The sequence below is a fragment of the Cyprinodon variegatus genome, unplaced genomic scaffold, assembly GCF_000732505.1.
Source record: "Cyprinodon variegatus isolate N-32 unplaced genomic scaffold, C_variegatus-1.0 Scaffold131, whole genome shotgun sequence".
NCBI lineage: Eukaryota > Metazoa > Chordata > Actinopteri > Cyprinodontiformes > Cyprinodontidae > Cyprinodon > Cyprinodon variegatus.
The window spans coordinates 493289-518503 of NW_015150584.1; the positions used below are offsets into that span (position 1 = coordinate 493289).

Here is a 25215-nt window from a genome sequence, read left to right on the forward strand (position 1 = left end):
ACTTCAGGAAACAATCAAAAATGAATCTGTTGAGTTATTATCTCAATCATAAAAAGCAAACTTTTTTCCATTTATTACATATCAATGATAGATACAGATTCACTGATGAGGCTTTTCTTTACAATATTAATCTTGGTTATTTCATAGGCGGGTGATGTCTTTTATCCAAAAATGAAGGAATTACAAGATAAGCAGCACTGCTGCATCAATCTAATAGATTTCAACAGATAAAGTTGGAAAAAAATCAAGTTTTTCTATGTATATACGGCTACATTACTGGGGCATGTCGGGGACTGGTTTATGAATCATCAGAGGAAGCTATTTATTAAATAAATCTGTATACACAGTACAAGGACAAAGCTCATGTTGATCATAAAATAAATAAATATGAACTAAATCATAGCTGTCACATCTCATTGTCCGTGTAGTGTTTAAAAATCTGTGCAAAACTTTGATACATAGCAGCATTTAAAGTCTGGTTGATTGATCAGTCAATTCATATATCGAGGTCTTGCAGGTTTCCCCAGCTGGGTCCAACTTTAACTTTAGCTTTTAGCTTCACATACAGTTTGACTGCTGATTCCATCTCCCTCTTTACTATCTGTGCAACCTGACAGTGGGAAAAAAATAGACATTAAAGTATTAGCATCTTTCTGCGATTTTAACCCGATGACCCAAACAGTGCTCTGTATACCTGTATGAGATCCTGTTCTGTGGTTTCATAAATGAGCTCATCATGCAGCTGTAGGACCAAGTAGGCTCCTCGAAGCCAAGACAACCCAATTCTGCGCTTATTAGGAGCTTCATAGGAGAGAGGGGTTATAAAAGTGTTAAATGGAAATCAGTATGTGTTTAGACAAAAAAACAAAACAAATCCCATTGAGCTCACCTGGGTTTGCATGTTGGTGAGACAGCGGTGCTGCAGGAAAAGTCTTTCGTAACCGTTTCTGGATGTTGACTGTAGCCAGTTTGACGATGTCTGCCGCTGATCCCTGAACCGTTGTATTTACTGCCTGTCGTTCTGCCTGAAAGGTCAGTGGAGGATGAGAAGGCAGTTCTGCATTTTAACCTAAAGTTAAACTTGGGTTTGCCAAGCTTGCTCACATGAGCTTTGATGTGTGGATTGGTGCTGGTGATCCCGGCTAAATATCTCCTTCGGCCCATCAGCGTCTGAACATAGCCATCCTTTAAACACTTCTTCACCGTCTGTTTAAGAAAAGCGTTGATCCCTGAAAGGTGACAGCATTTGAATAGAACTGCATCTGATGGCATTTTGACTGAATTTTAGCCGCTATTGTAGAATTAAGATTAACCAGTTTTATATTTCAATTTCCTTTAATCAAACAAATCCTTCTAATAATTGCTGACTAGCTTTCTGCATTTTTCTAACAGCATTCAGAGAATTTAAAGATGGTCTCCGAGTCTCTTTTCCATCAACCTAAGCTTTAGCTCCAGCCACAGATTCTCTAGCAGATCAAAGTAAGGACTCTGGGCTTTCAGTTTCCATCATCATCCCTTCACTGATCTTTAAAACTAGAAGTTAGGTGAGCACAGTGATTTTAAACTCAAGCATAACAGAATATTTAGCCTTAATTTAATAAAAAAAAAAAGATCAGAAGGAGTGGAGTCCAGGCTTTCGGAAAAGAAAACTACCAGGCGTGGTAGCAGCATCATTTGGGTCTGATTTGCTCCTAAAGGTCCAGCTGAAACACAGTGTGGACTGAATAATAAAACTTCACCTCAATTTTACATCCAGATGTGTAAAACTCAGACAAAATTGGGTCACGCACAATGCAGGGAGAATAAATATACTGCTCTAAAAAAAATACTGTTTTTTGCAGTCACTTCAGTTTTTATGTCAAGCATTAGAGAAATCAAATGAACTCCTGTTCATTGAGTAGTACTAGAAGGTGGTTATTACCAACATATATCGAAGTAGAGGTAAGGGGCTGATAATTTTGTGGGTCTTTGTTTTCTGAATCTCAGGAGTATTGCGGATGGATACCTTTGTATCTTGCTTTGAAACTCTCGATGTAACAGGCTGCATCGTTCTCTTCCACTCCCATTTGTTCCCCAAGTGATTTTGCTCCCATTCCATAGATGATCCCGTAGCAAATCTGTCCACAAAGACAGAAAAGAAAAATATTACACCCAGGAAAGGTCACTAAAATAAAACCTCATGTTGAAATGTGCTGTCCACCCCATCTAGACCTGTTTGGCCTGTTGTCTGAGGCTGTCCTGCACAGACTCCGGGTCCACACTTTTCCACTCAGCAGCAATGCAGCGAAACACATCAGCTCCCCCATTCAGTACCTAGTACAGAGTGTCAGCAAGTCATTTTTGTTAACAAATGTGTTTACCAGATTGTTTTGCAACACTGCTGACCTGCAGGAGGCGCTGGTCTTTAGAAAGGTGAGCCAGCACTCTCAGTTCCAGCTGAGAGTAATCAGCCGCCAGTATCATCCCACCTAGAGATCAATATGGGAAAACATGGATGATTAGGTTTGAAACAAAATACTGGGGACATTTCTTACAACAACAACAACAACAAACAAAAAAAAGTCAAAACAGTACTATGATATGAACCTGAAAAAGGAATAAATGCATGTCTCATGCTGACGGAGAAGGCTGGGCCTTGCTCTGCAGATGCAGCTGTGGGACGTGGAACCATCGAGTTCCTCCTCTTTCTGCAACAACAGTGTAACAGACAATCAGTCACAGCCACTCAGTTCTGCTCTATTTCAACCATCTTTCTATCACACTTTAAGTCAGATGAAACGGATCAATCCTTCCTGTGAGACGTCAAAATTATCAGGAAGCTGTTTCACATGTAGGATAATTAAATTCTTATTTACCTGAGACAGTTTCCAATTTAAAAAAGAAAGAAAAACACTGGACTTCGCTGAGTAAATTAAACATAAGGAGTGAAATTGTTTTAAATATACCCAAAAAGAGAGATTTATTTCCCAAAGAAACCAAGATGGACTTGGATGGGCAGTGCTGGCTTCAAATGTATCAGGGTTTAGGCTTTGACTAGGCCATGCTACACATATAAATGCATTGACCTAAACCAGGGGTCTTTAACTGGTCCTCAGATAGGTGTTTTTTTTTCTTCTTCTTTTTTCTTTATTTTTCTATTTTTCATGACGAACAAACAATAAAACAAAAAACTGAGGATGATTTTTGATGATCGGAAGAAGTCGTTTTGAACTCAATATTATCCAAAGATCAACATTAAAACTGTAAAAAAAGATGTGTCTCTGCTCTACATCCGAATCACATAGATTGCATTCCTTCCTTAAAGGCCATTGGAGGCTACAGAGGCTGTTAAACAAGTATTTATCGAAATCAAATCTGTCGAGGCAGAGAACACTAAAACATGCTGGACCAGGGTTAAAGATTCATGTTCCAAACTTTTTTATGTTCACTCTGGCTGTGCAGCATCTTAACAGCTTTTCTTCACTCTGTGTTTAGCAGAGATGGGTTAGTATGGGAGAGTACGTGGGTGGAGCTAAAGAAAAATGCCCACCCCACACCATATTGCTGCCACCACCATGTTTCACCATAGGATGGTGTACTCAATGCAGAAGTGGGTAGTAAAAAGTTACATTTACATAGTTATTCATTTACCTAAATAACTTAGTGAAAAATGTCCTTTTAGGAGTAGTTTTACAGCATGGTTCTACTCTTACTTCAGTAAGTTCTGGCTACTGCATCCATTGTGATTAAATTCACTTAATAAGTTCAAGTTAAAAAAGTTAAAAAGCCTTTATTTAAATTCACTTAATAAAAAACTTGTTTTAAGCAAATATGCCCCAGACAGCACCAACACAGGAGTCTGAGTCAATCCAAGAATTCTGGATCGGTGTTAAAACATCTTCAGAAAAACTAAGCAAAAGTCTAGTTGCCTTCCAATTAAAGCCTGTTATGTGGTTGTTTTCAATCTGCTGAGTCTGCAGTGTCATTTGGAGGTTGGATAAAGCTATAGGAAACAGTAAACTGTAATTTAACCTCCTCAAAAATACTGTAACTATTGATTGAGTTGTTAAACGCAAAAGTTCATTTTCTTCTTTGAACCACCAGAAATTGCATATCACTAAATATTTTACATAAATTTGTTAAACATTAAATCTGTTGTAATGATCATTGGTAGTAAGTAGATCAGTTACTCAGTTCTTGATTAGCCTTTTTTATCTTTTTTTACCAAATACATTTTTTACTCTTGAGTGATTTATTTAAATGCTACTTTTTAAATTTTACATGAGTAAAAATATAAAGTGCTACTCCAAAGTGCAATTTTCTGGTACTCTACCCACCTCTGGCTGAAGGTGATATGCAGAGGAAGTTCAGACCACAAAGCAGAGCAGCTTGTTGCAGTTAAACCCCACATGACTAATGGCAAATTAAAAACATGATGTTCCATAACTTTATGTTATATATACACATGTAAACAATCTACCAATGGATGATTTTTATTTAAGGGTTTTAGAGGACAGCTGGTTGATTATATATGTGAGCCAGTCTTTGTTGACTAATGTCTATCAGTACATTGTGTTTTATGTTATATTGTGACATAATGTGAAAAAGAAGCAGATCACTGCAAATGCAAATCTCAAACTGAGAGTACACCTACCCTGGTTTGTTAGCTTTCTGGAATCCATTTTGTGAAGGAGGGCTCTCTCCTACCACTGTAGGCATGGAAATCTCAAAATCTTTGGGAACGTTCTGGATGTTCGGCTCTGTGAAGCTCACTCTACCTAAAAATCCGTAAGTTAAAATTAGCTGTAACTCAGAAACAGACTGTTTACAGAGAAGTGTGGTAAATCTGGATTTTGACCTGTAGCTGTGTGGGTCTGTGCGATGGGGTATATTCTGTCCATATCCAGTATCGGATGATACTGCTTCTCCCTCTGCAGGGGGAACACCACTTTAGTCAATGCGTTGGTGATTCGCCGCCACTCCAGGATTACACCTGGCAAAGGGTGGAGGGGACGAAGTTTCTGCAGGACATCCTGAGAAAGGAAGTTTAATGTTTTAGGTTTAGGGCTGGGCAATAAATCAACATCAGTATATAATCGCAATAGACACCTGATAAATAGCAATAAATGTTCAATATTTCCACTGAACTCTGATCCAGAATCATATAAGTTAAAGGCAGACGAAAGGATTTCACGTCTAAATATCTCGCTGCCAGAGGTTGCTCTGTGATCTACAGGCATGTTTTAGAGTCTCTATATTCCACTTAATGATTAACCAGCTACAAAATTATTTATTTCAATAATAGTAGCTATACTTTGAAAGGAATAGAGGTTTAAAAAAAAAAAGATTCAGAGCAACAAAAAAAAAAGTATTTCCATAAATGGTGTAAAATTATGGAACATAGAAATGAAAGAATCAAGGTCTCTTAATTTTAAAATTGTATTACATTATATGTTTTAAGTATGAAACTATGGAATAACTTGGTTGTTTGAGACACGGTTTAAAATTTAATCAAACTATATTTAAGTCAGATGAAGTTACTGCATTAATATATTTAGCTATTTATTATTGTTTTAAAAGGGGCAGAAAAATAACAATCATCCATCTCTCTGCTCCTTTTCATTTAAGGTTTTTAACTATGGCGTAATGTATCAATGTCTGATTTTTTTATTTTTAAATAAAAAAGAAAGAATAGAAAGAAAATCGATCAATCAGGATTAATCAGATTGTTTGAGCCCTACTTTGCATTAAATAATATCCCTCTAAGTCTGATTTTGTGAGATTTGGGATATATATATAACTTGCTTTTTTTAATGCTAAATGGCTTCACCTTTGTGGTGCTGAACTGCTTCCCCAGTCGCACTCTGCCGCCGCCCCGCCTGGTGTAACCCAGAGTCTTCTTATTTCTTGTTCCACCCAAGTCGCCGTTTGGAGGCAGATGCAGCTCCAAAAACAGCACCTTTAATACCAAGATAAGCACACGTGTCCTGAAAACCTAACATATATTTTAATTTAAAATTATGGAATAAAAAAAATATATATATATCTGAGGGAAAGAGGAAGAGTTGGACCTGTGCAACATCATCAACACTTGTTAGGGAGAAGCTGTGTCCAGCCAGGCTGTAGGCCTCGGCCTCCAGCTCTGACAGTTTGGCCTGCATCACGTGTTTTTGTCTCTCACACTCCTCCACACTGAAGCCGACTCCGTTCAGTTCCAGCAGAGCCAGACAAACCTGGGAGGGCATCTCTATTCTCCTAAACATATCTGATAGAGAGTTATATCACGTTACTAAAGCCATCACTGAACTCCACACTTTCTCCAGCAGCTTTAGAGAGACAATATTTATACCCAGGAGGCCATCTTGCTCCAGCAGGCCTGAGAGATGGCTCATCAGAGCGTGTGTGAGCACACTCTTGGTGGCAGCTCTGACTCTTGGACAGAATGAGTGTGCATTCCCAAGACCATCCAGCAGAGGCAACTCTTCAGGACAGTAGACGGTCACCATGTTGGGAAGGGTTCTTTCCTCACTTCCAGGGTCCAGCAGCCAGCATGCAACCTATGGTGGACATCTTCATGACTTTTAGATTATATAAGGCTAAAGATGTTTTTATGTTGTTAGCTTTAAAACACAAATATCTTCAAGTACTCTTATAAGACGGGACAATTCAGCACTATTCCCCTAATGTGCAACCAACCCAAAGCATAACCCTTCCATCACCGTGCTTTAAAACTTGCTTTCAGGTTTTTCTTCTCAGAATGCATATATAAACACTTCTGCAGGTACTTTAGCTTATTTGTCAGTCAGGAGAACATCCTTCCTAAGGGCCCAGTCTGTTTGTTATATGATTTTATTATACAATTTTAAAATGACAATGTAAATCCTAAAAATGTCGGCAGCCTTTTTGTTAAAATCAGAGGTTCATACAGATCCACAAGACAGAAATCTGATGATTTTATCTTTAATGTCATACTCTTAACAAATGGACAATCTGTGGGATCATTTTATCCTGGAGGGATTAGTGATGGTATGTAATCTGTCAAAGCCTAAATATGTTTTTTTTGTAAGCTTAGCTTTTTAGTTTATATATGGGTGGTTGATGCAGACAAGGAGACTTTGGTGAATCTGCTGCAGTCACTAACTACAAAGATAGTTTATAAATGATAAAAATAATGAAAACTTGCACTTGTTCAATGAATCGAGTATGAACTAAAGAGTTTTTAGTTGACAGCTGTGAACCTAAGAAGACGTGACCTAAATTAATCAGAAAAGCAGCCATATGACCCACGGTGAGGGGTAACAATCCACTAAGGGGTCAACAAACTTAAATAAATTATATGCTAAACTTGGAAACAAAGTCCAATAGATTGTTTTCTAACTTTTTAAAATATATACTAAACTATATACATTTTCTTCTTTTCGGTTATTGTTCACTAATTGAACACCTTTATGTTAGTTCTTATTTTTCACTTCTCTCACCTTTGGATCCTCACAGTTTCCCTCCAAGCTGATGCCACAGCTCAGTACCAGCCTCTTGTACACCTTGATGATGTCATACACACTAACCACTGGGCGCTCGACACCAGTTGGCTGTCCACCCAGACAGGCCTTCACCTGCTCCAGCCTTTTACTTACCGGCAGAGCATCATCCAGTGGAGGAGGAGCCAGACTGGAGCTCAGACCTGATGGGGATCAGACAGGCTGAGCTGTGGAAACATCTCTGAGGAGGTTGGACCTCCTATCAGTGAGTTTCTGTTTCAATCAATACCTTTGCTCTGGTCCTGCTGCAGAGAAATGTAATATGCATCTCTGGCTCCCCAGCAGACGGATAGTCCAATCAGAGTAAGGTCTTCTTCGTCTCTTACTGGAAAACCATCAAGCTTTTGAAGAGCTGCTGATGCTGGACAAACATTAATACAAAGAGAGGCAACATTAAGCGAAAACCATGAAAGAAGCTGAAATATTTGCTACAATATTTTCCCTCACCTCTCTTATGTTTTCCTCCTATCTCATCCTCCAGCTGCTGCCTGCACTCTTTCTTCTCACAGGCCAAAGCCACAGAGAACCGCTCTTTGGTCTTCCATTCTTTTATGAAAGTATCAAAAAGGCGGCAATCACTCGCCACGTCTATGATGGTGAAGCTCCCAGAGTTGCTGCAGCAGAGCGAAGCGTCCTGGGACAGCTGGAGAGTGAAGCCTTCAGGACTGACCGAGGACTCAGTGTCAGACGGAGGCTTCGGTTGGGGTGGTGGTGGAGACGTTAGACTCTCTGGGGGGAGGAAGATCCGTGCCACCGGCGTGTTTTTCTCTGATCTATCATCAAAAAACGAAACAGCAGGCGCTAAGCAATTGCTCTGCATGTGAGGTGTGGCGTATTTTTCATCTGCTGATCTCTCTGGGGGACGGATTGAGGGAGTGGAGCGTTTAAGAGGCTGAGCGACGACAGGTGAGCTGACAGAGGAGGTGGTGAGTTTTATTCTTGGTGTGACAGGAGCTGCTTCCTGTGTTGGGGGAACGAGGTCACTGGCAGAACCTGGTCTCTCTGGGAGTCGGATCTCCTGAGCTTCATCGGCTTGTTGGGAATGTTCCCTCTTTTTGTCAGGTTGTACTGCAGCCTGTGGTGACTCTGTGCTCGTAGCAGCAGCAGAGGCAGCTTGGATTTGGGAGTTTCCAGAGCCTGGTGGGTCAGACATACTGGGCCAGCGGTCAAAGATTTCTTGTAACCCAGGGCTACAATAAACAGCACTTTCAGGGAAGTTTTGGACATGTGGGGGTCTGAAAACACATTTTTCTTCCTTTTCATTGCTTCTTTTCTCAACCTGTTGTGTAGTTCGGCCCTCATCTAAATCCTCATCAGTAGAGGAGTTATCATTTTGATTGCAAGGCTGATTATTGCCAGCCTTTTCCTCATCAGGCTCATTTTGGCACCTTAACACGAGATCTTCCTCTCTGTTTGGTGGCTGTAGCTCCTGATTTTCTTCAGGTCGCCTCGACAAACTTTGCCTCTCCAGAAAGTGTTCACCCACTAAGAGAGCGTCTCCCCACTCAGACAGGTTTAAGAAGGACTCGCCCCACTGGACCGCCTCCTGTTCCTCCGCCTCCTGGTTTGCGAGAAGCTCACTGCGTCGTCTCTGTTGGGCAGATGGAGCGCCGCCCAAGCTGGCAGATTCTACCTCACCTGCTGGCTCAGGAGCATCCAGCAGAGGGCTGTAGTACATGCTGTCGAACAGGAAGCTACTGCTTCTGTTTGGACTTTCTGATGCAGCGTTGTTAGTGTCCGTTATGTTATCTTCTTCGTCTTGGTTATTTCCTCTTCCAGCTGGACTGGGAGATACCTGTGAAAACAATGAATTATTTTCTAAGGAAGCTAAAAAGTGCTGAAAGATTATTTAGAATTATTAAGATTTTCTTCTTTGCCTCATTACAACCACCAACTTTTAATGTATTCTACTGAGATTTTATGTGATAACACACACAAAAAAAGTACATTTATAAACCAGATAAACCTTTTCTTCCCAGATTCATTATCTTGTTGCTTCACCTCTGGCTATAATAGGCAGTCTTGCACATGAAGAAAGTTAACTTGTTTTCTTCATACTTCTTGATTGGTCAGTTGAAATAGAGAGTGTTTATCAAGTCTTTCAACAGATTTAGAGCTGGACTTTAACTAGGCCATTCCCTCAAATACATACAATGAAATATTCATTCATCTATGCAGCTTTTGCTAAAAGTTCATAGTCCTGCTTAAAGATGGATGCATTATTTCAAAAAATCAACGAAAAGATTAAGGAAATAGAATCTGGGTCAGATTTTCCAATTCAAATAACCGTCGCAAAACAGACAAAATGGACAAAACCAAGACAAAAAAAAGATAAAACAAAAAGACTGGACTTGAACAGTTAGGTAGTGATTGGAGACATTCAGTTGGAAAGCTAAGGTCCAATCGAGGTAGTTAAGTTTATGAAATTTCCCTAGAAAATCAATTTCTAGGGAAGAGACTTCGAAGCATTGGATGCAGGTCCAGAAGATTCCACAACAGTTTCTTCCCCACTGCCACCAGACTGCTGAATGATTTGTAAAATTGGTTATTGTGTTGTATTTTATCATATTATACAAAAAAATATATAATTATTAATTATAATATTTTGTTATAATTGTTTACACAACTGTGTTACAGTTGTGTAAACAAAATGACAAATAAAATCTTTTTAAGTCTAAATTGGAAAAATGCATGGTGCCATCATTTTTGCTGGCACCATGCATTTGGTCAAAATGATTTCACTTACAGTACCCCCTGTTAATGGATGCAATAAAGACACATAGTCTGATGTTAGTCAGCTCTAAACCTGGTTCCAGTTTTATGAATCTCCCCTCCTGTCCGCTTTGCTGAACAGTCCAGTCCTATCAGGTTTGCGGTTGTGCAACAAGACTGTCAATTGTTTTCTAACAAACCTCTGAGACCTTCACTGAAGTTATACGTCAATCAATCAAATAGTTATATTTATCCTCATAGTGTGATTCAGTTTTAGGCTACCAGTCATAATAAATGGGAGAGAAGACGACAATAAGTCAAGCATTCAGAAACAAATACAGGGCATTAGGTAGAATTCCTGACTATGAGGTCAGAATGACTTATAACCTGTTTAGCCTTGTGTAGCACCTGGGTTTTCTATAGAGAGCCCCAGTCTGTCATCGTCACTCCGGTGATCCTGGAGCAGATTTTAACAATGATCCTCCACAGACAATCCAATCAAACAAATGGAACTGACAGACAAATCAAAAGACTTTGAATAAATGAATAGTAAAAATGTAATAAAAATCCTCTGATATACATTAAAAGAATTTGAGTTACACATCAAGTGGATTCCTTAATGTCCCTGTTTAAATATTTACTCTGTAAGTTGGAGTCAAAGTTCCCAAGTACTTATGTGTCGTTACTATTTCAACACGTTTTCCATGAATTATGCTGGCTTCTAGATAAGAATCTTTTTTCCTAAAATCAGGGATTAATTCCTTGAGTTTTTCCACATATTAAAGTCCAGATAGTTAATATCACACCACTCTAAAAAAGTGCAATAAAGCCTTCCCATGTTCTGACTGAGCCCTCTGAAGAAGTGACAACAGGGCAATGTCATCGGGAAGGCAGGGGGGAAAGGACCCAGCCCAACGGAGAACCCGTTTAGGAACTGATGCTACAGGAGGTCTAGTGAGCTTTGTCAGTTAGGAGGTTTAGATTTAATAATAAAATCTAATCCGGAAGATAAAAATGAAAGAAAAACCAAACTCAGAAAGATTCATCCACTTCACTTTGTGTTGCTCTATTAAGTAAAATCCCATCAATTACACAGAAACTCAAAAGTTTGTGGTTATGATGTCATTCAATCTGAGGCCTATGAATACCTCTAGAGGAGTGTGAAAACTTACTCTGTGGTCTGTGTTAAGGATTAGCTCCATCTGGCTCTCTGTTACTGAAATATTGAAAGTAGGAGATGACATCTCAGCGCCTTTAGCTTCATCTCTTCCATCATTTTCAGCTTCTGTTGCCGGCTCCTCCTGTTGGACCCCCTGATGTTCTACCACCTGATCTGTCCCTCCAGCTACACCAGTGAACGCATTTTGGACAAGAATTCTCTCTGTCTGAGTGTCCAAGTCCAAGCTGTCACTGAAACTTTCTTCCTCTGCACCCCCCTCTTCCTCAGTCCTACTGCCTGCATACAGCTCCGGAGAGGAAAATGTATCCACCTCTCTGGCTTCGACTCGTCTTCTTTTGGCCAGGGGAGTTAACAGGGGAGCAGACGGAGGGGAATGGGACATATCTACATCCGCAGGCGTAGAAACATCATCCGAGTTTCCTTGAAGAGTTGTGGGACTCTGATTAACGGGCACAGAGTTTGTGGCTTTTAACCGTAACCTCTCGACTTGCTCTGACTCATCCTGCAGACCCCTGTCAGTCTGTATTGATTGCAGGACTTTGCTTAATGCAACCGAGTGCTTCAGTCTGTCTGGCTGCAGAGGGGATGTTAAGAAGACTCCATTAGCTGTGTTTGTGGAAGCTCTTGGTTGTTGGGTTGTGTGGGACATAGGGGCTCTGAACCTGGGGGGTGGGGTAGGAGAGGATGGGGCCTGAGGCTGTGGGGGCCCCTGAGGGAGAGGGCTGGATAGAATCTGAGCCAACTCTTGAGTTAAGCTTCTTTCAGCAGCAGGTTCATTTAAATAATCATCCTTCTCCTCTCCAACTGATTCGTCTGTTTTACTCTTCTCTTTTTCTGGTGTCTTGATATTTTCTTTCTTTTCCTCTTCTTGTAGACTCCCTCTGTTCTCTTCTGTTTTCTCTGGAAGTCCGACATCATCTTGGATTGATGTGCTGGGCTTCACTTTGATTCTTTCTTCAGATCTTTTAACCATAACTTCCATCACATTTTTCTTCTTTGCTTCTCGTAAAAAGCATCTCCCATCAGCAATCCTTTTCTCCGTTATTGCATCTGTGTTAATCTCCTCCACATTAGCCTCTCTTGCTTTCCTCTTTGCCTCCTGCTTTGGCGTTTGATGCACTTCAGTTTTTTCCATTTGTAAACGCTGTGGGCTGGAATTAGCAGCAGACGAATCCCCACTTGGGTGATCATCGGTGCTATTTTCAGAGGAAGCCTGTGGAGGAAGAGTTGATGGATCCCAGTGAACTCCAAGTTGAGCTAGGTCCTCTTGAAGGAGGAGCCTGGCCTCAGAAACGATCTCAGCAGCTGCTTCCTGTTCTGTCAGAGCCCGTCCGCCGGCGACCCACACACAGCGCAGGTTTCGCCTCTCCGCTGCCTCCATCTCGCTCTCATCCGCCGCTCTCTTTGAACTGATAGTACAAAGAAGTGTTTCCAATTATTATTAAAGTGGTTTTATTCAAAGCTTACTGTTGTTAAAGGTTAGAATAAAAATAGAAAACTGGTTGGATATTTTATTATGTTGGAATATTTCTGTTAAACTAAAGCGCTTCCAAACTTCTCAGGTGCTTAACTTTACAGGTCGCTTTAGAAGCTCTTCATGTTGTGTCTCACAGATCCAAAGCTTTTAACTATGATTATTCTATCAAAGACCAAATAATACAAAAGTTGCATGACTTAGTTTACCAACAGGGCAATGATCTAAAAACATAAGTGAAAAGTAATTCAGAAATGTGGGCCTGTGTCAGGAAACAAACCAGTATAAATGAGCTCCCTCATTTCTGACAAGAAAGATGGTCAATTATCCAGGTAGAAGGATGTCTGTAGATAAATGATTACTAAGAAAAGAACATTGTTTCTCTGCAATATGCTAAAGAACATTTTTCCAATTATAAATGGGGTTTACGTATAATTTTAACCCAATTGGAATTAGAGAAAATCAATTAAATCCAGATTTGTGCTCCCGAGTTGTTTCTCCTGTAATTAACCCATCCAAACAAAAACAACTGTTTAACTACTAGAGCATCAAGAACCCAAATTATTAAGAGATTCATTTATGTAGACTTGTGACCATAAATGTTTCTATCTGTACCTATAAAAAGCTTCAAGTCTTTTGGGGTTTTTGTTTCTTTTTTTATTATAAAAAGGGGATTAACACAAATGTAATAACATTTTTGACAAAAAAAAAAGTTAAAATGTGCGTCAAGCTGCAGCTAAACCTTTGATGCAGGAAAACAGAGTTTACTGAAACTGTGATGGGATATGTTAGGATTTCTTTGATGAAGCTAAAATTCCTTTCACTATCCAAATGGACTGAATAAAATTTATTTATTTTTTTCATATTTAAAGTTTATCCTTAGAAGCCTAATTAAAATTAACAATTATCCACACAGTTAAATATAATAATAATAAAATAATTGAACTTTATTGATCTCACATTGGAGAAATTTACCTCTGCATTTAACCCATCCCCTTAGGGAGCAGGGGGCTGCCATTGTGCGGCGCCGGGGGAGCAGTGTGGGGTTAAGGGTCTTGCTCAGAGACCTAGAGTGGCAGTCTGTGGGAGTGGGGCTCGAACTCACAACCTTAGGATTCCAAGCTCTATGCCCTAACCAGGCTGCCACTCCCCTATCATATATGAAAGAAGAGTTGTATAGTTCAGATGTACCTCTTGAATGGAACTGCGTTCCGCAAAGCTTTTTCCACAACAGCCACCGTGGCCTGGGCCACTTCTGCCACAGTGCAGAGACCCTGGGCGTAGAGCGCTCTGGCGCGCGTTGCATTGAGAAGGGAAATCCTGACCAGATCGACGAGCTCCCGCTGGACCCCAAAGCTCAGTCTGGTCTGGTACTGAGACAACAGGAGCTCCATGTTGTGCCAGCCCAGACGCTTGCAGAATACAGTAACCATCCCTGAAACATGATAGTGGGTTCAGTCAAATTTACCCTGAGATGGAATGAAATCCTATCAGGGAATCAGGCTATTTACTCAAGACAAACCACAAATGAGTATTGAACACACCATTTATAAACCAGTCCGTTCTGCGTTAGTACCATAACACTTTTTTAGTAGCCTGATGTAATGCTATTATCTTAACTGTCATGCTTTCATGAGTTGTAATTAGAAAATCAGAATAAATGGAAAATTGAGTCAGCAAAACTATTCCTGAATCAGTGTCACACTCTGTAAATCAAATCCTTGTGCAGAGTTCCTGGCAATATATTTCTATTGTAATCATGAGGTTTCCAGCAGCCTTAAAACAAAACCCTCAAACATGTACCTGCATACGTAGAAGCAGATTGCTGGAGAGACTGCAGCTGTCCTCGATTGCAGTTGAACTTGGATGCAACGGTTCCCAGAGGCACTTCGCTGACCAGATCCTGGAGTACAAGAGTTGTGAAAAACCTGAGGGGAATAAAGGGGGGGCTCAGCAGGATTCAGGTAAGTCTGCACTCAGTAAGTAACTTTAAAAACATTTAAATACACAATGTGAAATAATAAAGGAAATATTAATCCCTTCAACTGACTATTCATTTTGTGATTGCTTGATATTTATATATGCAGTGCCTAGCATAAATATTAAATATTAAGTCCTCTTAAACTTTTTCACAATCATGTTTACACATTATGAAACCTTTTTAGGGTGATCTGCAGAATTAGCTTTCTGCCAAATAGTTTTTTTAGCATTTCGACCAAAAAAGTCAGTTTTGTACTCTCTTTCACAGGTTTGCAGAGAACATGTGTCAAATGACTCTGAGCATGGACACAGCATGGGTTTGTGTGGCTCCTCCTCCACGGACGCCGGATATATGGAATCAAATAGCGGTCCTGTCAATAGATTCTTCCATTAGAGCTCTAAAGCTCTGCGGCTCCTCCAGTCTTACCATCTAAACTGCTTTCCTGATTAATCCCTTCAACTGTAAACCAACCATGTTCTGGTAGGTTTGCAGTTGATTTATAATCATTGGTTAAACATCATATTATGAGACATTCAAAGCATGAAATGCCATTCAATAGCCTGGCTCTGCTTTAATTTCTCGACCACTTCATCTGGGACCATCCTGCTGTGCTCTTCATGTTTAAACCCCTGATTCCTTCACAGAACAGCTGAATCCACATAAGCACAGCTGCAACCTATGTAGTAATTAGTGGATTTTTATATGTGCACAAAAATATTTAGGGGTATGCAGCCCCAGTGAAGGGATCACTGGGGCTGCAGCATCTAATTTGTAAATAAAGTTAACAAAAAATCTTATTTTCCTTCCATAGTGCTCCTATAAGAACTTCAATAAAATACACACAAGTTTGCATTTTTGATATAAAGGAAATTATGATGCTCTGTCCACAATTTGAACACATATTGCACCTATTGTGGTGTGAAACAGTGGTAGGGGTGTTATGCAGAAGAGAAAAAAATGCTATAATCTGTATGATGAACTTATTTTGCCGCATGGTTAAATAGATGTTTTACCTTTTATGAATGGCCATCTGTCTGAGCTGCTTGTCTGTCTTGGCTACAACTTTGCCGCTGACAGATCGTGCAAGAAAGCCTTCCTGGACACCGACCAGCTCTGCCACTCGCTTCATCGAAGACGGCAGCTGCTCCCACAGGCAGAAAAACTGATACCAGTCTATTGTGGTCCACTCAGCATACAGCGGAGTGATCTGGAAATATATAAAGGTTGTTAAATTAAATGATTTATAGCAGGATTTGGTGCATTCCTTGCTAGCTAGGGTCTTAATATAAAGGTATTTTATTTGTACCAGATACAGAATGTGTAAATTATTCTCAAGTACAAATCCTTTCATGGCTCGCTGGAGATCTGCAAATATCCCCAAAGCCTCTGGAGGAGAGAGGGATGAAGAAAGAGTGGCAGAACCGAGCTGGGTGGGACAGTACTGTTCATCTGAAGACCAAGAAGCATCATGGTAAAAAAGGAAAGAAAAAAACATCATAAAAAATAAAAGAACGGTCATCAAAATCATAATATGGGAATAAAATAATGGAGCATCTGCAGATTTTTACACTTTAAAACTGTATTTTAGATGAATTACTAAAAGTCTCCTTATCATGTTGCAGTCTTATAACTTAAAGCATAAATCTAACATTAACCAGAATGGTAAACCTTGGAGTTACCTTGCCCATCCTTTTTAATGCTAATAAATTCGTTTCCCATCAGCCATTCAACACAAGCCTCAATAGCTCCACTGCTGGTTTCCTCATCCGATTCTTTTCTAGCGTCACTTTTCATGCTGGCAGCTAAAAGGGAGCACGACGCGTACAACCTCACATCCTGCGGGGTGCTGGCGACACCTCCAACAATAATCTGGGAGGAAAAGATGAAAGGCACATATTTCAGTGTATTTTCATGGGAGTTTATTCAATAGACCAAAATAAAGCAGAGAATTGATGAAAACCAGAAAAAAAACACTTTTTTTCCAATAAAAAAAAATTTACTATGTAGACTTGAAATCTGGCGCTCATAATTAAAGTCTATTGCAACCAAACACTTTTAGAAATCCCCTAAATAGTAAATACATTTAAATTTAAAGGTCTTCGATTCTTTTTAGAGAAAATAAGGGAATAACTTAACAAAACAAAGGAAAACAAGGAAGGACGTTGTAGAGAATTTAAACTTAGGCCAAAAAAACTGTATCCGAAACCTATAACCTAACAATAACGTCTCACATAGCTCTGTTCAACCCATTATCTGAAAAAGCAATTCATATTGCATGGATTGTAAACCTTCCAGGACATGACAGTCTATCCAAGACATGGAGGTTAAGCTATAATCAGAGAAGCAGTGAAGAAGTGAAGGGTAACTGAGGGAGCTGCTAAGACCCATGGCTCAGGTGGTAAAATCTGCTGACAACCATTACAGCAGTTACACAATGCTGTTAACAGAAAGTCATAGTTTGTGGTTGGAAGAAGACGTGTAAGGGGATCCAGCAAACATGTGGAAGTAGGTGTTCCAGACAGATGAGATCAAAGTTGAATTTTTTGGCAAACAAACATAACACTATAGGCCTGATCTTTAAGGATCCAAAAAAGAAGCACTAAACCTGGCGAAAAATAAAATGACATGAGCAATAAGTGGGCTTACTAAGGGTGATCTACAAACACTGGATCAATCCTCTCTATTTGAATGATAGAATATTATGTATTAAATGCATTCAATGTTATGCATGTTAAAACAAGAAAAAAATGAATGGAATAGAAATTATTGATAATAAAAAAAAATCTATTACAATGCAGCGATTATAATCAGATAATCTGTTGTTCCTATAGCAGGTTTGATGTTGGTCGTACCTCCAGGATGGCTCTGAGCATGCTGGTGGTCACACCTTCGCCCTCCTTCCTGACCAGGCAGCTGCTGATTGGCTGAAGATCTCCTTTCAGAAGACTCATACCTTTCTGACGCTCGTTCTGCTTACACACAAGAACACTTTCACCTCGAGGGAAAGAAAAGAAAAACATTTTACTAAAGAAGGATGCTTTAAGGAGTCCTCGGGGGTCTCCCTTTCTAAAATGGTACCTGTGGTATCAACTCCTTTTCTCCCAGCTCGTCCAGCCATCTGTTTGTATGTGAGTGGGTCCAGCAAGCGTCCATTAAAAGTTGGAGTGCGAATGACCACCCTGCGGGCCGGGAGATTAACTCCTGATGAAAGGGTGGAGGTGGCGGCCAGAACTCTGATCAATCCCTGTCGAAACGCTCCCTCCAGCACGTCACGCTCATCAAACGTCAACCCTGCAGATTGAAATGTTTCTCATTAACTTACTAGACATGCTGCATTTCAGTAAAGATAAAGGACTGGGTGTTTACCAGCGTGGTGGAAGGCCACGGCCCAAGGAACGGTGCGCTGTAGGATGGGATCAAGACCAGCTGGAGTCCGCCGCAGCTGAGCTATGACATCAACTAAGCCCTCTGGATCTAGACAAACAGGCTGAGGACCAGCTTTGCCCTGGAGATCTGAAAGAAAAAGGAAGTCCTCCTACAATGTCGACACTTATTTAACATAAAAAGTCCCATAAATGTCAACGCTGCATAATCACATTTAGTAAAATAGTATCACAGCCATTTGCGGTTCTAGACAGGAGTCAACAGGGACCGGGGCCCCTATACTGAAGACATACTAAAAAGAAAAAAAATTCTAATGATGATATGCACTGGAACAGACAGTGACTGATACGTCCGATTTTCTTTTTTTCCTTATAATTGTTGTCTTAACTATGATTTCAAATTTAAGGTGATAGGATCTTAATAGTGATATGATCAGTTTTCATCTGCTAACCAACCAACCAAAAAAAAACAAAAACAATCTCCATTTAAAATAAGTCCAAAATATGTAATATTCCAAAAGTGTAAGAATAGCTTTATTTGACATTTTAGGAGATATGCATCTATCATTATCAACTTATTATTTTAGTTGGTTTAACTTTTTTTTTCTGCCTGACCCCCCCTGGTAAATCAGTCTAGAACCGCCATTTTACTCTCAATCATACCCGTATGTCTCAGGTTATAGAAGGCCCTGGCGATGGTGTCGGCCAGCTTTTCACACCAGTTCTTGGAGGGGCAGAACAGCAGCACGGAGTGGCCTTCACTCACCGTCTCATAACACAAGCTCACAATATGATCGTCATCACCCTTTAAAAGAACCAAAAGCGTAAAGAGAGGGTACGATGAAACTGTTAAAAACCACCAAATAGTTCCTTATTTGAAAAGAAAAGAAAAGAAAAGAAGGGACACGATGTAACGTATAGATTATTTAAATTCTGATTCGCCTGGATACTTTAAATGAAAGGCTAAAACCGTAGAAGTGTGTGAAAATATCCGGTTGAAATGAAGCAGGAATGTTCAATGTGAAGGACATGCAAAATTCAAGAGCAGGATTTACTTCTGTTTGTGCCTTTTTGAAACACCAGCAGACTAAGATAACCTAAATAAATACAAAAATCAACTGATTTCAATTAGAAAATTAACCAATCCTATCCAATGGGAAACTAGTAAATACAAGTAAAAACAGAGGCTGAATGTAGTTACTTACAACTGTAACTGTTAAGCAGTTATGCATAGAAGCCAGTAGCCTTTTATATCGCTCTGCTACATCACAGGTTAATGCCAAAGTATTTCTGTTGAAATCAAGTTTAGATTCTGACTAGACTACTCTTAAAAAATATATATTTTAAGCCCTTGAGAGGTTCCCTCAAAGTATTGCCCTTCTGCATGACCACCTTAATGCACCTTTTAAATTATTTTCAGATTAGGGCTCCAGCTAACATGTATTGGAAGTAATTATGTTGTTCTGTTGATTCATCTGCAGATATTTCATTTTAATTCTCAAGCATATTTTACTACAATATAGACACATGAAAAGGAAAAGTCAAATAAAACATTTGTATTCCTCAAAGAAATCAACAGTTATATAAAATGTCCTTCATGGACATCTGAGCATTTGCAGCTTATCAGTTACCATTCTTTTCTGGCTAACCTAACATCATTAATGTACAGGATTGCTCCTTTAGTGAAAGCAGTAACTAACAAAAAGTGTTTTATATTTAAAATTCTCTATTCGATACGTGGGACATTGGCTAAGTTCGACTGATCAGTATTGATCTTCACTGTCTTGTTTCAATTATTCCAATATTTTTGTTGTATTCTTTTCTCTTAATTCTGGCCTTTCAAAAAATGGGGTTGATGCTAAATGTAATATTACTACATTGAGATTCCAAAAAAAGAAAAAAGAAGAATATTGTACATTGGATGTACATTTAAAAAAAAAAAAATATATATATATATATATATATATATATATATATACACACAGAAAAGTGCATTGTATTTTGGGTTTTAAATATTATATTTTAGCATCCATATGCATCATTTTTATCCAAATAGAACAACACCCTTGTACCAATTCACACTTTCTTTATTTTACTGAAAAATTAAGAAAACACTGCAAAAAAATCAAGAGCAGAGCCGTCACTAAAGTCCTCTTTACAAAACTGTAGGATGGACAGTTTGGATATATCTAAGCATATTTATGGTATTTGCAGTGATGTACTCTGCTCGGGTGTTTATGGTATTTAAACCGCATCCTAAATACAAAATGTCTCTTTATTTTTTAGGCAAAAGATCATTAGCAACGATAAATAACACATTTCGAGATGTAAATCTGTTACCTTTAAGGAACAAAAAACATTACTTGGGTTATTTCTGCTGTTTTAAATCCATCGAGGTGCTTTTACAATATTGGAATAACAAAAGCTTTCTAAAAAGGCCCTTCAGCAGTCAAGAAATATGTTTAGGAGAAAGGCTGACCAACCAAAGTCGGAAAGAGACGAGCAGCTCAGCATGCTTATAAAATTGAAGCATATGGTCTCATTTTATTCATTCGTGTAAGGAAAATTAAGTAACAAAACCATCAAAATTGCATTATCAGGCACATGCTGACTTTACTTCAAGTTTTAACACACGGCTTTAACCCTTTAGCGGTGAGAACTTTGATAGAAAAACTAAATGTGATGCATTCCTCTGGATAGTGTCTGAAGTTTTAAATGAAAATATGATTGTTCCAATTTATGACTTCCAAACCTTTATCTGCTTTTAACCTCTCTTTTAATACAGTGTATAATTGAACATTTCCTCCACTGATGTATTTACAGCCAAAAAAAGGGTCTGGAATTTTTCCATAGTTAGTGAAAGATTTGGATTTTACATAATGACTACCTGGTACTAAGCCTAAATAATAGATCAGAGGAAAATGTGCCAATTTGAGTCAATAGCTGATCCACTTTAGCATTATTACTAAAGACATAACGTTGCCTCTGAATCATCAAAGAAAAATAACTACATCTGACGTTTCTCTTTGCTATTTTTGAAAACGATACATGTGAGTCATTTCTGCTGTATTATGTTGCTAAATCCAGGTTACCTTAATATCGAGAGCAGGAACAAACTGTCGAACCACGGAAAGGCTCCTGTCGTATATGTTACATCCCACTTTGAGGTGTTCCTGCAGGGGGACGGGTCTGAATTCTGTTTGGTATAAGTCAGCACCCAACCAACCAGCCAGCAGAGAGAGATTAGGCAAAGTGGCACTCATACCGATGATCTGAACACCCCCTGAAAGAGAGCTGTAGAAGGACATGTTAATGAAAACTCCACTTAAAGAAAAAGTAAAAAAAAAAAAAAAACACAAAGTGGGAGACACCGACCCTGATGTGTTCTGTTTCTGTCCGATATAGCGAATTTTGGTTAGGAGCAGTTCAAGCAGGTATCCTCTTCCAGAATCCCCGACCATATGCAACTCATCAACCACCACCATGCCTTGTAGTACAAAAGAAAAAAAAATTATATATATATGTTTACTTTAAAAAATCTTGAAAACATTCTTCAAAAAAATTTATTTTAAAGTCTCTTGTGTACATTTTAACAATTCAAAATCATTCATAAGAAGTATTTTACCTAGTAGACCCATGCTATCTTCTTCAATCAGTCTATTAATTAAAGAATTGGCTTTTTCTATGGTACAAACAGCCACATCCAGCGTAGAGAAACCTCCTGCAGCTGATGTGCTCCCCATGTAGCCCTCTACACGAATGCCAGCCTCCTCAAACACGCTCTACACAATAGAAAAAGACAAAAGCTAGAATATAACATATATTTACATTTTTTAAAAAAGCTTGGATTTCTTTATTAGTCCCTCTCACCTGGAGGTAGTGCATCTTTTCTTTGGCCACAGAAACAAAAGGCAAAATGAAAAGTGCTTTTCTTTTGGTCTCCAGCACGCGCTTTAGGATCAGCAGCTCCGAAACCAGAGTTTTGCCGGCACTGGTGGGTGCTTCATTTAATAGCAAAATAAAATTAGGAAAAAAATGTCCCTTAGTCTGGGAGTTACACTGTAAAAACAACATTGCCATTCTCACCAGAATACACAAGGTTCCCCCCATGCAGGACCTGTCCAACAGTGAGGCATTGAGCCTGCCATTCAAACATCCGAGTGACTCCGTGTTTCTGGTAGCGCTCTAAGACAGGCTTCGGTAATCCCCAGCTGGATAACAGCAGCTTTTCAGCCTGCTGATCAGGAGCACACAAGGCAACACCTGTGGAAGGATTCAAAACTCTTAATGTAGGATATTAATTTATACTGTTTGACAGAGTCTTCGAGATCATGTCTGCTCCTGAAGTACCAAGTGAAATGTGGTCCCTGGTTAGTTTTTTTTTTTTAATCAATCAAAATATAAGAAGTACATTTGGTTTGGCAATCAGATCTCCTGTAAGGCTTTTTGTTTTATTTTCTTAAAGCCAGCAGTGACACTGTCATGTGTTGATTGAATTTTTTTTTGGTCACATTTGTCATATTTATTGCTATAACAAAAGTAACTGACAATAAAATGAATCTTAATAATCCATCATAGTTCTTTTTGGCAATAGATTGCTATGATGTTCGTAGCCTGTAGTCAGGTAGAAGTAGTGGTTAGAGCAGGACGCTTGCAACCTGAGAAGTCTGCAAGTTTCCTAGTCCAAATCCAGCAGTCTACCCCTCAGACTCCCCAAGCAGCAGCCCACTGCCCTTTTAGGAGAGGCTTTAGATTCATAGGATTCAATTAACAGAGTTGCAATTATAAATAAAGTTAATTATTAATGCTATAAAAGTTTCAAAATCACAAATACTGCTCCATAAAAACCCAAACCCAACAACAAAAACTTTAGTTATTAAATATTGTACATCAGGACATGGCAAGGCAAGGCAAATTTATTTGTATAGCACAATTCAGTACAAAGAGAATGCAAAGTGCTTTACATGATTAAAATAAAGGAAAATAAAACAGAATCAAAGCAAGTAGTAAAAAAAATGTTACATTATAATAATCTAACATGTCCCTGTATAATCACCATTATAATTACCATTATTATTTTTTTTATCTCTTAAAATAAATTATTTTCTTTTTCAAGAACTGGGTGGTTGTTCATTTATACGTTCTTAAAATATAATGATGAGTTCTATCACTTTGAAAAAACCCCACAAAAGAAAGACGAAAAAATGTTATTGGATTCAAACGTAGATCCTCAACTAGTCTCGACTTTGACTAGGCCAGTCTGTCATATGAGATAATACCCTTAGGATTGTTGTCTTCTCGGAAGACAAACCTCCAACTGAGTCCTTTGCAGCCTCTAACAGGTTTTCGATTATTGATCCTAATCTTCATATATACCCTGATTTTCTTATTCTCTGTTGGATTAAGATATGTGTATATGGACCTTGTGGCATAATGTAAGAAAGTGGTATGAATACTTCTTCACATGTATTACAGCGGTGCATCTCTCTTTCTTTTTCCTGTTTCCTTTAAATAATATATAAACCTGGTTCATGTAAATAAAGATTAAAAAGAGATTAATACAGTAATATAAAATTCTGCAATATTTACCTGGAGGAGGAAGTGTGTCACTGAGTGTGCTGAGCTCCAGACCACTGGGCACCGTGAGAACAGAGGTGGATTGATTCTGTAACGACTGCTGAAGTTTTGCCCTCTGCCTGGCTGCTGCTAGACGGGTGGGACTAAATAAGATATAGTCCCTGGATGCATCCAGAGGGGGACTGGTGTTCTTACTGGAGGTATCTCTGTCACTTAGAGGTGAGCTACTTCTCCTGAGATTCTGTCTGTAGCTAAACACAGATGGCAGGGAATGTTAGTGAGAAGACAAAAATAAAGACAAAGCAAAACGTTATGTTTTAGCTTGGACTTACTTGTCGGAGCTGCCTGCATTTTGACTGCTATGTGTGGCTTTACATGCCAGGGCGCTGAAAGGGGCAGGAGCATCATTGGGATGGTTATTCTGTTCATTCCCCTTAGAGGGACCTACTTCACCAGAGTCCTCGCTGAAGAGAAGCCTCTGAGCCAGGTCTTTGCAGTCGACTCTCCATCCTGGTCTGTAAGATTCCCCTTTAGACCCACAGCCTCTCTGCTGGGGGTTCTCTCCCTCATGTGTGTAAATAAGTGTTTTCCTGTCTATTTTCATATTGTTTCTGTCCATTTTACTGTTTGTAGTCTGTATTATGGGTTGTGGAGGAGAAAATCCATCTGCATACTGTCTTCTCATAACATCTCCCTTAACTTCCCCCTTAGAAAGATCAACAACATCCAGAACCTGCAGCATCTCTTCATCCAGAGCTAAGGTGGATTCCCCCGGTAGAAGCTGAGCTCCTCCATCCTGACAGAAAGAATTAAAAATGTTCATTTCTTGTCTGGTTGGATCGAAAACTGGCAGTTAAATAAGGAATTGTTATTGTCACTCACCTTAAGGCCATCTTCATTAACCCTCTGTGATCTATCTGTTTTGCCTGATGTTTTCTGTAGAAGTTTTTCTCTGTCTGGTGTCTCATTTTTGCCTGGGATGCTGTGTTGGAAAAAAAGATAAAATACGTTTTGTTTTTGTTTTACAGAAATGACATCACCAGGTTGTTTTAAGACATCACTGCAGGAATAATGAGTTAGAACTCAAGAGATTAAAAGATCTCACGTACCTGATTTTCTTCTTGATCTGGTGCTGTCCTAGGTAAGTCTTCTTTTTCAGAGGACCCGGAGTCATCATTAACTTTCCATCGCTAATATTAGATATACAGCTGCTCCCCGATAGATTAGAAACGGTAACTCGTGTTTGTGACAGATATATAAACAAGACCAGTTGTATTATTATTTTTTTGGTAAAGAAGTAAAAAAAAAAAAATAAATAAATAAAACGTTCCGGAAAACAAACGATAAATCAAAAGTTACCGCCGAGGTAGAATCACTGCGTTACACTAAAA

The 25215-nt window shown here is 39.1% G+C and overlaps 1 protein-coding gene across 3 annotated transcripts; it reads right to left on the bottom strand.

The window, feature by feature from the left end:
• Nucleotides 1-122: 122 nt before the first annotated feature.
• On the bottom strand, nucleotides 123-25190 carry polq (polymerase (DNA directed), theta). Of its 3 annotated transcripts, XM_015376202.1 has the most exons (35): nucleotides 24934-25190; nucleotides 24707-24806; nucleotides 24157-24620; nucleotides 23837-24075; nucleotides 22334-22510; nucleotides 22118-22248; nucleotides 21873-22029; nucleotides 21623-21734; nucleotides 21340-21541; nucleotides 18911-19052; nucleotides 18231-18377; nucleotides 17943-18155; nucleotides 17717-17859; nucleotides 16544-16733; nucleotides 16171-16313; nucleotides 15878-16071; nucleotides 14687-14811; nucleotides 14075-14318; nucleotides 11402-12818; nucleotides 7965-9312; nucleotides 7747-7878; nucleotides 7458-7660; nucleotides 6329-6536; nucleotides 6051-6244; nucleotides 5810-5938; nucleotides 4838-5012; nucleotides 4634-4757; nucleotides 2587-2687; nucleotides 2386-2468; nucleotides 2212-2313; nucleotides 2006-2117; nucleotides 1105-1229; nucleotides 890-1025; nucleotides 695-801; nucleotides 125-610 (listed from the first exon to the last, which is right to left on the bottom strand). In XM_015376202.1, the coding sequence occupies exons 1-35, from the start codon at nucleotides 24999-25001 to the stop codon at nucleotides 497-499; spliced, it is 8001 nt and encodes a 2666-aa protein (XP_015231688.1). In that variant the 5' UTR covers nucleotides 25002-25190; the 3' UTR covers nucleotides 125-496. The 3 variants fall into 3 exon arrangements, 2 of the variants coding, with proteins under 2 accessions (XP_015231687.1, XP_015231688.1); XM_015376201.1 differs by having other exon boundaries at nucleotides 123-610; nucleotides 15878-16313; XR_001481271.1 differs by having other exon boundaries at nucleotides 511-610; nucleotides 1105-1206; nucleotides 15878-16313.
• Nucleotides 25191-25215: the final 25 nt, after the last annotated feature.